This window comes from Branchiostoma belcheri, unplaced genomic scaffold (assembly GCF_001625305.1).
Source record: "Branchiostoma belcheri isolate BF01 breed outbred unplaced genomic scaffold, Haploidv18h27 scaffold129, whole genome shotgun sequence".
NCBI classification, from domain to species: Eukaryota; Metazoa; Chordata; class Leptocardii; order Amphioxiformes; family Branchiostomatidae; genus Branchiostoma; species Branchiostoma belcheri.
Genome location: NW_017802702.1, coordinates 154,784 through 171,571, shown reverse-complemented (window position 1 = coordinate 171,571; position 16,788 = coordinate 154,784). Strand labels below are relative to the sequence as shown.

The following is a 16,788-nucleotide window of genomic DNA, read 5'->3' as shown; positions in this document are numbered from 1 at the left end:
TCCTATATGTAGGAATATAGGCGTTGAATCGCCTGCACTAAAAAACGTCTTTCTTCCTGCAGCTGATCAAAATGGAGGACAAGCGCAGCGCATTGCTTAGGTTAAAGGTCAAAAAGTCATACCTGATTACCCGAATGGAACCGCAGCTGATCGAGTACACTGTAACGTTATATGTCACACTGATGTTCGATCGTCGAGGGTATTTCAACCGGTTTGAAACCTGTCTTACTTCAGCTTGCAAGTGTGGGCGCAGACATGCTGGGTCACGCTGCTTTAACCGATTGCCATGCAGTGCAGAGAAACTCTTGCCGCACTTTTTTTTACAGTACATGTAAATTTCAATAACCAAATATGGTTTAAAGATTGGAAGGTAACGTTATATAAAAATGTTTTTTATGTGAATACCGAATACAACCCAAGACACTCTATTTCCTAGCCAGGACTTCTAAATAAACAACGTAATTGTTCCTGTTAGTTATAAATGCACGCGCACATGTGTTCTTTTAGCAAATAAAGCAATTAGGTGAACATCCAATCAGGAGCCACATCTCTAATTAGACACACCTGCCCCTGTCAGTGCATTTTGGCCTTAGAGCAGTCCAAAATCATACAATTTTAAGGGGCATGCCGAAAGTTCTATTCAATTGTTGTTGGTAGATATATAAAACATACCGATTTGGGTGTAATACTAGGTCTCCAGGACCCCAAATGTACAGATTTTGTCAGAAAATGGAAAAAAAAATTTAAAAGCCTGTATTAAATAGCCTGGAAGTTGCTGTTGCTTTTCGACGTAGAATGGAATAAAGACGCTGCCTGCGAATCTCAAGCAATGCGGCAAAGGAGAGAGCTTACATGGCTCTTGTAAGACCCTCCTTAGAGTACGGCTGTAGTGTCTGGGATCCCCACACCAAGGACCAGGTGAGTAGGGTGGAGATGGTCCAGCGTAGAGCTGCCCGTTTTGTCAGCAATGACTACAGACGTACAAGCTCTGTTTCAACTATGTTGCAAAACCTGGGCTGGCAGTCTCTGGAAGTACGTCGGAAGATCGCCCGCCAGGTCATGTTTTATAAGATTATACATAATGCTGTCTCCGTCCCACACTCAACCAGGATTGTCCCGGTGGCTCGATGCTCCCGCCGCATCAATCACACTCAAACATTGCAGGCCATCGCGAGCAGAACCAACTTCTACAGGCTCTCGTTCTTCCCCCGTACCATCAGGGAATGGAACGAACTTGAGCCTGGTGCGGTGGAGGCGGGGTCTCTCGCCCAGTTCAAATCTGAACTGGCGAGGACCCTGCTGCATTGAGTCACCCCATCATGTCTTGTATATATGTAAATATTACTAACGCACTAATGCACTTGTCCTGTCTTTAGCACACACAAAATCAGTTGTCTTATGTTCCTTTCTCAGTTATCCTTGTTTTTCCCTTTGTTTTTTATGTACCGGGCACAATTGTTACTAACAATATTGCGTAACGACTGCCAATAATACTACTCTGTAGTGCTGGGCAGTAACGAAGAAGAAGAAGACATTCGCTGGAAGGAGCTATATATCATGCGTCAATTTTGTCGGTTGTCTGCGGCACATCGGAGTTTCCCGTAGCGAAGTTTACACGGTTTTGTACTGATCGATGTACTAGCAATGCTGAAGGAGATATAAAAGTCACAAAAGGGAGGAAAGTGTTGGGTACAGTCTCCTTCGCAAACTTGTAGGGCAATGGATTTATTTTTTTTCGGGCAACGAGACAAGGACTATACATCAAGATCGATTTTGTCCAAAGTGTCTAGGGCCACGGGCTACTGAATTATGTTTGCCTGAAGGTTTGGGTCACAACATTTTGCAATTTGCAATTGCACACTAACTTTTCCCACTGCACGCCTATTGGATCAGACTACTGTATAAGTACATAAGAACACCATGTGAGAACACTATGTAAGTACTAGTACATGATGAGACGGAGTACCCACTGCCACTCATGCCCGTAGCCAGGATTTTGAATGGGGTGGTTCTTCCCACTGCTTGATGAGGGGACCTCGAGCGCCGAAGGCGCGAGGTTCCTAGGGGGGTCCGGGGGCATGCTCCCCCGGAAAATTTTGAAAAATGAACCTTCTAAAATGGCATTTCGTGCATTTTTGAGAGGATTTCCAAGAAAAAATCAGAGATAGATTTCTATTCAATGACAAAGGGAGCAGTTTTTCTACATAAAATGTGGACCAAAAAGTGGACCTTTACATAAAATGTGGACCAAAAAGTGGACCTTTACATAAAAAGTGGACCAAAAAGTGAACCTTTGAGCCTTGTGGGGGGGTTCTTCCGAACCCCCCCTGGCTACGGGCATGCCACTTCGATTCTTCGTATTCATCCGACCCGACACTTACGGATCGCGGAGCACGACGGAGACTGGCTAGAGGACATAGCGGGTAATGGGTGAATGTGGGGGCGGCTAAGGCCAGTATTAACTGGCTTGTTAGCTTGATATTTTTAAAAACAAACCCAGCCGCCCACCCACTCACAAAGCACTCAAGAGAACCTGGGACTAGTCACGAGACTTCGTTTAAACCTCCTTGCCATCATAAGGACGATCCAGGGAGTGCGCAAATTATGGGAATAGGTACGACATTAATTTTTTTATTGTATTCCAACATTTCGTGACTAGAAATGGTGAAGCCACAAGTTATATGAACTTATTTTATGCCACAACCAACGCAGAGGACAAATACAGGACAAGACAATACTACTCATTTTTACTTGAGCTAAAGTGAGGAAAGTAGTGCCTTTTCCTAGGGCACAAGATCGGTGGCATGTCAGGACTCGAACCCGAGACCTCTTGGTTCTGAGTCGAGCACACTGCGGTTACGTCACATGACCCCACGGTTGCTTTTTTTATCAGCCATTAAACTGAACAAATTCATATTGAAAGAGCAGGTTGTATACAAAAATATGTTTGGCGAGTTGGTGAGTTTGGTTGAAATACAGCAGAAGAAAAACAAGGACAAAGATTACTTATACTATGTACAAATCCACGTTTTTATTTGTCTTCCCATACAGCTTTAACCTTACAGTGTGTGCGTTGTGTGCGATATATTTGCCTCTTTCCCTGTTCTGACATGATTAAACATTCTGATGATTTTACACTTGGAAAGTTTTTTACATCAATTACCCGGACTTAATTCACGTAAATCAATCATGTAACAATCAACACTGTCTGTATGACAGGCCAATTGAATTACTCTCCATTGTCATTTTCAATCCTCAATGCACTCTAGACCTGAATAACAATGATCAAAATGTTTCACAATACTCTCTGTCACAGTTCATGTGACTTGTAGTCAAGTTATCTTCAGGAATTGATCAAAAGTTCATTATGCAGACAATACTAGTGGGTAGTACTGCAGTTAGACATGTTAGAGATGCAACTCCTCTAGGGGAAAAACCAGTTTTTCAATGACATCTTCATATTGAGATACATGTCTATGGGACACATCTGTAGGGTTCCAGCCTGCCGCATGGTGTACCTTTTTCTGACACGGGGCACAACTACACGTGAATGGTCGGACCTTTTTTTCCACCCCTAAACAGTCCAGACTGGACCGTTTTTTCCACCAACCCCCAACAGCACTCTATAGGCCAAAGAAAACAAATATCACTCTGGTTTAGAGATGACACCTTCCTGCATGAGGAAGTCGAACAGTTTTCTAGTTTTGTTGACATCAATCTTGAGTAGCTGCCTCGCCTGTGCCAGCCGCAGACCTCCCTGCCTGTCAGCCTCCCTCTGTAAGATGTCCTTGTACTCAAAGAAAGCCTCTGGGAGGAACCGGACATTGGCACACATCTGGTAGACAGAGTAGAGAATATTGTGGTTATTGATTTGTTTCCATTAAACTTTAAGAAACGTTAGTTATTTTTAAGGGCATTAAATCCTACAGTGTAATTCAAAATAATCATACTGTATATTTTTTAACCTCTAGTTTTTGGTGTTGTTTTTTTGTTTATTTATTTTTTATTCTACTCACATATACTTATTGAGTATTGGGCAAAAAGCACAGATTACTTACTATGTGATACCTTCTACTCGACCTCTAGTTTGGTGGTTTATTCCATAATATTTCTTTTTTGTTGGTACATGTACATGATACATATTTGCGGGAACCAATGTTACTACGGTAACCGTATGATGTATATTGACTATGGTTGTCTTTATTGACTGTGTTTGTAAGACTTGTAAGCTCCACTATAAATCAGAATCAGTCTGTTACAATCAGTAAAGTACTGGAAACACTCCGAAAAGTTTTAAATACATACTGTACCTCTTTTTCAGCTTCAGTGAGCTTATCGTACCCTGCAAACTGTGTGAGGTCCAAAGGTGGAGCACTTCTACGAGCTGATGAAAAATGAATACAAGTACTATAAGAACATTTTTGTATAAATAATTATTATCATTCAATACACTGTACAACATCAATTCAGACATACAAGATGGTCAGCAAATCATATTATGAAGGTAGACTGAGCAAAACAATCCCACCTACTCTGAAAATGGCCAAGACAACTCAAATAAAACAATTCTAAATGCATGAATCCCCCCCCCCCAAAAAAAAAATATGGGGGGTATTTGCCCACTCTACATTCATACCAAATTTCTGGTCATTTGGCCCCAAAATGGAGTCATTTACCAAATGATAGAGAAGAAGAAAGAGGAGGGGGAGAAACATGTCGTTGACTTTTGAGTAAAAACAAAATATATTTCATCCATGTAAAAATGAAATAAACATACTAGTCAAGAGTTTCAGTTACAATGTAGGACTGGTATAGAGAATAAGCAGGACACTGACCTGTGGATGATAGAGGTAGAAAAGGGGCAATACTGGGATTGCCATCCCTGCAAGAAAAAATAGCATTGCAAAAAAAACAAAAAAACATTTTACAGACATACAGAATATAGATGAACATTTGTCCATAACAATAACTCTCTCTCTCTCTATCCAGTTTAAAGTCTTTTTTGAAGAACTGTATGCACATAAATTTTGAGAGAAGAAAGTCACAACAAGTGATGGAAAACCATTACTCCTCAAGTAGAAAATATCATTGAATACAGCATTTTTTAGGTTTGTAACATACAAAAAACACTGTATGATCCAACGTTGATAGTCTCATGGAATCATCAAAATTTTCCTATTTGAAAATACCCACACCAACATGCATGCACAATGTAATATCTTGAGCTGACAAGTTTATCAATTACATGTATATATTATCCATAATGTTATTCTATTACTTACAGTGATAAATCATTGTAGTAGTTAATAATGATATGAATCTTATTGCATGTTCTTGCCCAGATGGGTTGAATACACAAATGTGACCAAATGTGAAAAACATTGCATACTGGAATGCTATATTCTAAATTAATGCTAAGTGCTAGGAGTCTACATGTATATATTACAACATTACTGTACTATATACTACCTATCATCTACTGTTAGTTGCCCTTTCTTCTCTCTCTTTGAAACATCTAATAGGCTGGTAAGCAATGACAATATGAAGCATGACTCTACTAGTAACTTAGTCTACATGTACTGTTATTAGTACTCACATGTGGGCCTGGCGATGCAGCCACTGTTGACAGGCAAACTCATCCTGAAAGAGATATGGAGTCATTTATTTCTGAGTCACTTACAATGAAGTGCCATGTAATAATAGGAGGCTGATAGAATATCTAAGGAAATGGATGAAAGGGAGATGGGGCGCTACTGATGAAATTGGAAGAGCTCACTGAAGAATGAGATTATCATTGAGTATTCAGCAAACTTTTCAAAATGTAACAGATGATGCCTTAAAAAACAGACATTATTATAGTAGAGTCTTGGTCCACAATGATTAATATTGTATATTCTACAAAAATTGGTAAATTTTGGGTCAGTGGTCTCTGGTTGCTACGGTTATGGATATTTAAAATGGCAAATTTCAGTACTTTATAAAAACTAAACAAGCTTAAGGTATGTCTGAGGCCTTTCTGAGAACTACTGGTATATATGAGAACAAGAAAACTTTAAAGTTTCCAAACACTCTGGTGGTGACATTAGGCAAATTAAAGGGAAGCTTTTTGACTTATACAAGACTGGGCAACCAAAGTACTCACGATGGTCAGATTTGGGCCCAAAAGTCCCACTCCGCTACTAAGGAGATCGAATCCCCCGAACCCGTGAATCTTGTTCGATATGACGTCATTCGAATAGAGCGGGCGTTCGATCTGGGGTTACCCGCGGTCATTTACAGTAAAGCCGCTACAACCGGCTACTTCAAGCCTTTTTTTACTTGGGAACCACGGAACAGGAAAAATCCACCTTTCCACAAATATGAACCGTTTTCAAAACATTACATCTATGCCGTGATTTTTTTGTGGATATGTAACATGTAACGAAGCTACTGCCGTCATCGTGGGTGACCTTGAAGGTCAGAATTCTTGTTGACGCTGTTATAAAATCCAGGTCCCCATATCCAAGTGGCACAGCATGCGTGCAAACATGGTATTTCAACCATTCCCAAAAATCGCTCAAATTACCTCATTGAGGGCTTGTTTGGAAGAGGAACGATTTCCGCAGATTTCTGTCTTAGGGATTTTTTAGATATGGCCGCGATTATGAATTATCTGTATTTAAAGTTAAAACACTGCGTTTTTAGCTCTTCTTTTGACTGTAAGTCGAGTTTCAGTTAAAAAATAAAAAAATCCTAAGACAGAAAGTTTAAATTTACTGTAATATTTCTAAAAATTCAAAAATCTAACCTTATTTTTAATCTTCGGGGCCTCTTAAAATCAGTTGTTTGGTTCTCGTGAACCCTTTTCGAAATCCGAAATTGATCTCATTTGGAAGCAAATGTACACAAAGTGGAGCAAAGGCAGTGCAAGAATAACATTTGAGGTAAACAAAATCACTTATTACATTTTATTTTGACGAGTATTTACTCTCCAATTACTTTTGTTTATTTTCAAATTTTACCCGTTGCCCCCGGGCCGGCCTGGGACTCCCGCGCGGCCACGTTCGAACACGTTCTGTAACCCGATACCTCCCTAGTAATGCGACTTTTAGCCTAGCAACCGACCGCCGTGACTTTTGAAATCTAAACTTAGAACATATGCTCTGTTTAAAGATACTTACTGTATAGAAAAATATGTAACTATGTGTCTCCCCAAACGCCAAAGATCACTGAGTGCGCAGCTGCGAGCTGGTATTTTACCTATCAATATTGAAACTGGACGGTACCAGAGAATTCCTGAGGAAAATAGAATCTGTACCATGTGTGACCTGGATGAAGTAGAAAACGAAACACATTTTCTGTTTTACTGTCCCTTTTATGACGATCTTTGAGAAAATATGTTTCGTAAAATTTATACAAAATCACCTGACATCATATGGGAAAGTGATGAAAATAGAATTACATTTTGTAAGTGGCTCTTTAGCGAGGGTGTATCTGACCTAGCAACTTTCATTTATCGAGCGTGGGGGAAAAGAAGAAAATACCTGTATTCATAACACATCAAAAGTTGTCACTCTTTTTGTTACTCCTGCATGTCTGTTTTCTCTTATTATGTTTGATTTACCTTATGTACTTGTATTTATTTTGTGAGATCTTGGTTCATTATGTACAGATTTGTTTATTTGCATTTACGATCTGTTTTGAGTTCACTTATTTGTTTACCATTATTGTATATAGCCTACCTTTATTTATGTTCATATTTTGTTTGGATTCTGCTATCTGTACCTTTGATTCACTTTTGTTTATGTATAATTTATTGAATCGGTGTCGTATAAGCCCACACGGGCTGGGCGCGGGATAGCGCACGACACGGAAATAAAGTCTCATTGACATTCCTTTCCTTTCCTTTCATTCATTCATTACCTCCATGAAATGTGTCATGGAGGTTATATTTTCAGTTGCGTTTATCCGTCCGTCCTTCTGTCTGTCTGTTGGTCAACAAGATAACTCAAGAACGCCTGGATGGATTGGTTTCATACTTGGTGTGTTGGTAGGGTGTGACAAAAACTGGAAATGATGAGATTTTGGTCCCCCTAGTGGCTTCCCTTGGTACTGCAGCGCAACTTCCGGTTTTGATATCTCGCGATCTGGACATGCTAGGGTCATGAAATTTTGATGGAAGGTAGCTCTCGTGCTTGGGAAGAAGTCATATGAGTTTGGGTTCCCTAGCGGCTTGTTCTGGAACTGCAGGGCACTTTCTGGCGAAATGTTTAAAAGCCAATAAGTCCAGACAGGAACAACATATTTTCATTATTTTTGGTGTGTAGGTAGCTGAGAGAGAGATGTACATAATTAAATGCAAATTATGCAAATGAGGACTTTATTTGAATAATTAATGAGGAAATTCTATAATTACAGTGTTTTACATTATCTCGCGATCTGGACATGCTAGGGTCATGAAATTTTGATGGAAGGTAGCTCTCGTGCTTGGGAAGAAGTCATATGAGTTTGGGCCCCCTAGCGGCTTGTTCTGGAACTGCAGGGCACTTTCTGGCGAAATGTTTAAAAGCCAATAAGTCCAGACAGGAACAACATATTTTCATTATTTTTGGTGTGTAGGTAGCTGAGAGAGAGATGTACATAATTAAATGTAAATTATGCAAATGAGGACTTTATTTGCATAATTAATGAGGAAATTCTATAATTACAGTGTTTTACATTATACTATGTAACCTAGGGCAGGCGGAACTTCAACAGATACTAATTATGCAAATGATGACCTAATTTGCATAATTAATGTGAAAATTCTATGATTTCGTAATGGTGAATGATGAGAATGTCATACTTGGGACATCTGTAAGTTAATCAAAAGTTAACATACATCACGATGCATATATCATGTTAATGCAGAGGTCATTTGAACAATTAAAGAAGAAATTTACATTTACATATCAAGATCATATTTCATGGAGGTATGAGATCTCGGAATTCTAGTTCATTCATTCATTCATTCATTCATCCATTCATTCATTCATTCATTCATTCATTCATTCATTCATTCATTCATTCATTCATTCATTCATTCATTCATTCATTCATTCATTCATTCATTCATTCATTCATTCATTCATTCATTCATTCACTCTCAACAAATCACAAGCATACTAGTGAGGAGATCCACCACCCCCCCAGAGTGGGCCAACATTAACACATTGAATGCATTTGGTTTAAATAACTTGAATAAGTTTTATAGCACTATTCAATTTACTAGACTAAGTATTCTCTGTCTTTAGTCTATCTACATGTAGGGGCTTCAGTTAATTTCAGAAATATTTGCAGCTGCGTAATGCAAAAAGAAAGAAGAGGGAATGTTAGACCTTCAATGTAATTTCCCACCATATACTTGCGCACTAGGGAGAGAGTCAAATACAAGTTGTGTTGCTATACAGAGTGTTTGTCTCTTAATGTGTGGAATTCTGGTAAGACGAACATTAACTGTGAACAATGATGTTTATACAAAATAATGTAGTACTGTGACAGTAACAGTTGTACCTGCATGTTACTGAGGACATCAGTCAGCATATGTCTCCTTCCAACCTCCTCCTCTCTACGCCGTCTCAGTTTCTCATACAGGAGCCCCGCTGGAGGTGGACATTAAGGAACAAGAATTCAGCTAATGCCAGTTTTATATCATTTTACACGTATTTTTAAAAGGGGGACTAATTTTGTCCTGATACCATTATTGTGGAGGCCATTTTACAATCATGGATATCAAATACTAATAACCTTTCTTGTTCTTCCAATAAAAGTCCTGGCTACGGCATGCAGTTGCAGGTCATTCCCAGAACTGTTGTTCCATACTCAGGTTCCATTGTACTCAAGGACCTACATGTATATTAAGTCCACAAAAATTACATAAATTATTCATTTCTTTTACTCTAAGACACATATCTTAAGATTCTTTTGTGTTGTCATGTTTTCAATCTTACCTCTAAAGGTAGAAGTTCCAGCCTGTCTCAATTCCTGTAGTCTTCTGACCTCTTTCCGCATGTCCTGCTCCACTGAAATTTTGAAAGATTTGAGAACATTTCTGAAGCCAATGTTGTACCTCCAGAAAACATACAGCCTGTTTAGAAATTTACTTGAAATTTAATTACATGTACATGTACTACCTGAAGGTTCTGACACCACTTCATGGCCAATTTGTGTCCACAACTTGCCATCTATATATATATATATTCTGCACAATTCCTAGCTTATTTCCATGAACAATTTCATCAGGATGGCAGGAGACAGTATTTATTAACTTAAAAGAGGTGGTTCTTTACCTAGCTACTGACAGTACAAATGAAAACCAGTCATTGTTACCCTGAAGAAGGTGACTGGAAGTTACTGAAATGTAGGATATGCCCTTGTTGTTGAAAAAGAAAACTTATACATTGCCAATTCCTTATTTTTCTGAGTAAACTTTTGAGCTTAAACATCCTATAGTATAGGGCACAGAAAAAAATATGGTTAGAAGTGTGCCTAGACTACATTTTTTGTAGGTATACTATGATGTACATTTTACTATTTTCTTTGGGCTGTTGTTGAGACCATGCAATGTCACGTACAATCATTATTTGTATTTAATGACATGTGTTGGTAAAAGTATTTTCTACATGTATGTTCATCTGTGAGAACCAGACTAGTACCCAAGGGAAAATACTGCTTGATTAAAGTTGGGAAAAATGTCATTAGACCCATTCCTTCTAAGCTGCAGAAAATGGTTTCAACTTACAAATCAGCCCTTCCATGAAGCTTTCAAACTGTTCTGGGAGGAAGAACTCCAGGAAAGGTCTGAGTCCATCCTTCATGTCCCGTACTGGCCTGATGTACCGCTTGTCATACACTGGAGGGGAGAGGGAAGCGCAGATATCAGAGACAAGCTGGGAACCTTCCAACAATCTACATTGTGTTTAAAGTTAAAACTTTAGGTCCAACACAAAAAGTTCTTTTCCTCAGTAGACTGACCCAGTGGGACTTGTCACATGGCTTCTCTGAAGTGTGACGTCAACACTGGGTCAAAGGTATCTGGTACACGATGTCAGCCCCTGTCACGGTTAAGTGAAGGGGGAGATGCGTCACTGGGCCAACATCGTCAACCAGCCTTTGACCCAGTGTTGACGTCACACTTCAGAGAATCTATGTGACAAGTCTCACTGAGTCAGTCTACTGAGGAAGACCAGAGTGACTGGTTGAAAGCTAGGTGAGGGAACTTTTTGTGTTGGACCTAAAGTTTTAACTTTAAACAGTCATGTAACTACCAACACAGATGAACTTTCATGATAATCTACAATATCAAACAATTAAGTAAACTTGATACATGTATTAATCATTTCATCTTCCTACATTAATGAAATGCCCTTGTGCTGAAGGTACCGATTTAGAAAGTTAAGTTAAAGGGGAGGTCCAATACTTTCAGTTTTGGGGCCTTTCTACCCAAAATCCTATTTGTAAATGGTGATTTATTGGTTTCTGCCAACCCCGCACATATTTGCCGTGATATCTGACCCGCTCGATGTTTCGCGGCTAGCGCCAGATTGTCCGCTAGGCGGCGCTGCGACTGGATCTGTGACGTAAAAGGTTTCATTGGAACAGAGTTAGTACACAAGAAGAGCTTCCACTGGCGGGTGTGTTCAGACCATTTCGAGCCTGGATGCTTCACGCGAACGTCAGTCTCAATTCCTTTCTGTTGGGCGTATGGGCGGTCGATATGAATAAATCCGTCAAAGGGTCGAGTAAGTTGCAATGTAAACAAACTGCGGTATTCGCGGTACCGACCTGTTAGATACAGGCTCCTGCACGCCCTGCCGGATCAGATCCCACCGAAAAATCAGCAACGTTCGGAGGTTTGCCGGGTGCAGAATCACATCGAAGTCAGGGTGGTTTCTAATGCATGGGTGGTCTGTACCGACGTTCTTTTCAGTGTCTGTCAGCTCTGGCAGGTCGTGACAACAAACACTCTCCCGTACAGAGGGCATTTCCAGGCAGTTTTTATTGTCTTCGTTTCCACACCGGCACCAATCCCGGTTCTCCAACCCTCTGTCTCCACATCACCTCCATCCCAAACGTTCTCATCGCCTGGATCGGGGTCAGAGTCACCACTACTGTCCGTCTGTGGCTAAAAACGGAAGGGTTGCACGCCCGCCATTGTTGTTTACGCTAGTAGCAGAATGAAACCTTTTACGTCACAGATCCAGTCGCAGCGCCGCCTAGCGGACAATCTGGCGCTAGCCGCGAAACATCGAGCGGGTCAGATATCACGGCAAATATGTGCGGGGTTGGCAGAAACCAGTAAATCACCATTTACAAATAGGATTTTGGGTAGAAAGGCCCCAAAACTGAAAGTATTGGACCTCCCCTTTAAGTAAGCACATTTGATTTATTTTATATTATATTTCATTTAAAATTTATTCATAGGCACACAAGAAAAATCTTTTCTTACTTTGCTGTTTTTTCAGATTTATCAGTCCACAGTCCCGTGCAATTCTGGGAAATAGAAAATAAACAAGGTCTATAATGTTGATTCAGAAGCGTGCCAAACAGCGCAAAACTGCAAAATTTAATGCAAGTTCAATGCTTTGACACTAAAGAAAGATAACAGCCGCAGTATGCCACTGTGACAATATTAATTGCAAAATAATTCAAACATACAAGTTAAAACAGCATTATCAGTGAAGAGTTACATTTTGTATGACAACAACATTTTGCTGTGCCACTGGACACCTCCACTAATTCTAATTAAAGTACATGTACATACATCTAACTCTGCATTATATTTTGTGTTTTTGCCAAAATTGTGTTGCTCAGAAAAAACAAACACAAACCAAAAACAATATTTCACATTCTTGGCAATGACAATATAAACTGAGTTATTACCATATGCGTGTATCCTTCAGATTAAGTATACTTAAACTACTAAATAACAAAACTTAAACGTAAAATAATATAGAAAATACATAATTTTGCACTGTTCAACTCACTTTTTTCTTCTACACCTTTCCTTGAGTTGAGATTGATAAATATCTACTGCAGCAAGCTTTAATGCTGAAATGGAATCACGTAGAGGATTAAGATGTTGAGAATATAAAAAAATATAGTCAAGGTTCATTACCATCAGCTCTATCTTTCTATTATAATAAAAACCTTTTTGCTGGGATGTTGTAGCCTCTAACAGGCATTGGGAAGCAGCTGGAAAGAGTAGAGTTTAATATCTAATTTTGTGAATTGTAAAAACAACTCAATTCAGACTTGAGGTCTGCTAGTTGTTTGAATAAAGATTGATTGATTGATTGATTGATTGATTGATTGATTGATTGATAGAAATTGGCTAAATAGACAGTCACATGAAATAATATAAGGGGAGTTGGTCCACTGTACAAGAAACTGTTCTCTTATCACTGACGTATCATCTGTCTATTTGGCCCATTTCTACTCTTTCCAGCCCCTTCGCTAGGCCTGTAGAGGCTATGATGTTGGGCAACCCTGGCCTCCCTTTCCAGAATAGATGTACATGTATCACAATGGACCTGCACAGATGTCAGGACCTTTACAGGATGATACCTGACAGCATTTTTTTTTGGTTTTTGGCAAGTAAACAAGAAGAAGAAGAACCATCGCTACATTTAAGTCCATGGCACCAAGCAGGATGTCAATTATCTTCCATAGTCCTTTATCTGCTGCTGTCCATTAAGAATGATAATAATGCTAAGTGGATGCTAAGAATTATTGAATTGCATGATGAAGAACTAAAAAAAATCTTGGATGAATATGGATCTTTCTACAGCATTTCATTCACCTGATAAGGCAGTTTCATTATTATTTGTGGCATATGTAACTTAAAACTGTTTCTTTATATAATGCAAGTAATTAAAGGTACAATTGTCATGTACTGATCTACATGTTGTATGAACTGCAAGATTAATTATTTCTACATGGCACATGAAATATTAGACATTTACCTCTTAGTAAATCATCATCATCATCAAGGAAATAGATGTCTTTGATGTCCCATTCTGCAAAGTTGTTGAACTCCTTGAGAGACAATAGAAGACAAAGACGATGACTGTCATGTAGTAAACCTGTCATGCCCTAAGCCCCTGTCACACGTAGTCGAATATTAATGTGGCATCCAAATTTCCCCCAACCACTGGTTAGGAGTATAGTACTCAGGAGCTGGTGTTTGGGAGTAGGTCAGCAGTGTTTGGGAGTGTGTTCAAAGGTCAAGTTTTACTGAGATTTTACTTAAATTTGATTCAATTCATATAGAAAGGTTAGGCATGGCTTTAGTCTGGTCAGACTGCTCCTGAACTTCAGCCAGCCTTGGAGGGAAGGTTCTGTACAAAATGTATATCACTGTATGTGTGACAGGGGCTTTAGTCACCTGTAATAACTATATACCTGTAACCTGCATGAATGTGTAGAATTGGCAACTGTAGAATATGACAAACAATTACACATGTGTATAATACTACAGGACTGGTATATTCTGTATCCTCTTTGCTTTCCTTACAAGGCAAGTTTCAGGATGTACTACTGTAGCAGTGACTGTAACAGTAGTCCACTGGCAGTAGTGAGTGTTCTGACCTCTGTGAAGTCTCCCCTGGCAGGCATGTACCCTGCCATCTCCACAGCACGGGCAGAGTCTGCTGCAGGCCGCGGGGGGGTCCTCACTCACTACACAGGGCAAGGGTACAATCAATCAATCAATCAATCAATCAATCAATCAATCAATCAATCAATCAATCAATCAATCAATCAATCAATCAATCAATCAATCAATCAATCAATCAATCAATCAATCAATCAATCAATCAAATACAATTGGGATATTGCAGTTTCTTTTAAACCAAAATATAATGTAGGTAGCAATTTTGTGTGGTAAAACACAATATGTACATAGGGGGGATACAAACTAACTAACCATGCACATAGGATTGTGTTGTTACCGCAAAAGTGCCAACTAAATTTGGCTCCGCTACACAGAGCATGCAGCAAGAAGCAGTACTCCAGTCAGAATGTCTGAGGAAGATGTCTGACTGATATTGAAACAGAAGCAGGTTGAAGACTTGACTAACTGTGTAATAGAAAACTCCAATACACAATAACTGTATCTGATTTCATCACAACATCCTTTGGCACCATTAGATAATACAATGCACGATAGAGTGATGAAAAATCTATATATCTATATAAGTGCTAATTAAGAGTAAAACTTACATTTGGCAGTGACTGGACACAGCTGTTCTGTATTCTTTGGTTCTTCAAAAACTACACAGAATATAAAATGTTTTCTTTCAATAAACATACTGTGTGACCATGATTAATATAATCTGTAGTGTGATGACCTATTTTCATCAAGACAAGAGATGTGTATGTATACAGGCACATGTACAAACTACATGACATTTTCTCATCACTGACTCAGGTGTAAATGAGTTCCCAATTCAATTAGGGGTGTCAAGACATAGAGCTGCACGGAGGTCCCATGTCAAAGGGACACACTTTGAGCATGTTAAAGATCCCACCACTTATCAAAAACAGTAGGGGCCCTTCCTGGTGTGAGTGGTTCAAACCTTACAGTCTGGTCTCAGGGTTGACATCTTGAAGAGGTGATAGTCACCTGTTATGTTAATTCTTCCAGAAATGTGGTAAATCTTAATAAACATAACCAAATAAATACCTGGTAGTGGTGGCCTGGCCCTGCTGACATAGTACAGCAGGTAGTGAGATTCACATTCTGCTGCTGACTTGGTCCCCACATTGTTGGATATCTCCTGCCTAGAAATAAAGTTTGCAACAGAATCATAACACACTCCAAGTTGTCCTTCCTTTCCTTTCCTTTCCTTTCCTTTCCTTTCCTTTCCTTTCCTTTCCTTTCCTTTCCTTTCCTTTCCTTTCCTGGTAGCAATGTTGTTGTTGTTGTTGTCTTTGTTTAACGTCTAATATATCACTAGACGTGGTCTCTTAGTGCTGGTTTGTGCTTGGTTCAGTTTAGAGTCAATTGTCTCTCTAGGTATTTAACACTTGGTGACTTGTGCTTGTGTGATGCTGGAAGTGTTTCTAGGAGAGCACATCGATTGGTGCGTACTAGCTAGAGGGCTAGGTACATCTGCTTGTTTGCTCCATCAGGGAGACCTTCTCTCATTCCAGCAAGGAATGTTGCACTTAAATTAGGGGCTCAGTACTACACAGGTTTACTACTACATGTATATCAATAGCATATGACTCATGACCATACTGGCGTAGGTACGTCTTTAGACACGCAAGGAGACATCACAGGCTCTGTTGAAGGCCAGCAGAGTTAGGAGTAGGGTGGGGGTGGGCACATGAAAGTGAAAAGACCATCACATGACCCTTTTTTGTTGATGGTTAACTCACATGTGACAGTTAGTCGACATGTGACTGTTTAACCATCACCAGTCTAAAGCTGGCCTAAGGCCAATACCAATTTAATTTCTTGGCTAACGGATTCGCCCGGTTCATTTTTTTCTGATTTGCAAAAAAATAAAAAAATAAAATTCAGCTGCAAAATGCTCATATTTTTGCCCCTCAACAGTTGAAAAGTCCTTTTCTTCCTAGTTGTTACTGTAACAGTTATTCCATCTTTCAATGCAGTGGTATTCTTAAAAGTTCAAAATTCATTGTTTAAATTTTGAACCAGCCAGGTGTGTTGACTTCATGGCTCCTATCGTACCATCTTGGGCCATAATAGGATAATCTCCAAGCAGATCATACGGTGGCAAGGCAGTATCCATTGGCCAGAGG

The 16,788-nt window shown here is 39.4% G+C and overlaps 1 protein-coding gene across 1 annotated transcript in view; it reads right to left on the bottom strand.

The window, feature by feature from the left end:
- Positions 1–3,016: 3,016 nt before the first annotated feature.
- LOC109463624 (transcriptional adapter 2-alpha-like) overlaps positions 3,017–16,788 on the bottom strand; it is an 18,518-nt gene continuing 4,746 nt past the window's right edge. The window contains exons 5-17 of the mRNA XM_019760481.1: positions 15,704–15,801; positions 15,241–15,291; positions 14,608–14,693; positions 13,983–14,055; positions 13,005–13,068; positions 12,467–12,510; positions 10,760–10,870; positions 9,969–10,040; positions 9,532–9,620; positions 5,597–5,640; positions 4,836–4,882; positions 4,311–4,384; positions 3,017–3,835 (exon numbers count right to left, since the gene is read on the bottom strand). Of these exons, the coding sequence (XP_019616040.1) occupies positions 3,647–3,835; positions 4,311–4,384; positions 4,836–4,882; positions 5,597–5,640; positions 9,532–9,620; positions 9,969–10,040; positions 10,760–10,870; positions 12,467–12,510; positions 13,005–13,068; positions 13,983–14,055; positions 14,608–14,693; positions 15,241–15,291; positions 15,704–15,801 (1,042 nt within the window). The 3' untranslated portion in view covers positions 3,017–3,646. The remainder of the gene's footprint in view (positions 3,836–4,310; positions 4,385–4,835; positions 4,883–5,596; positions 5,641–9,531; positions 9,621–9,968; positions 10,041–10,759; positions 10,871–12,466; positions 12,511–13,004; positions 13,069–13,982; positions 14,056–14,607; positions 14,694–15,240; positions 15,292–15,703; positions 15,802–16,788) is intronic.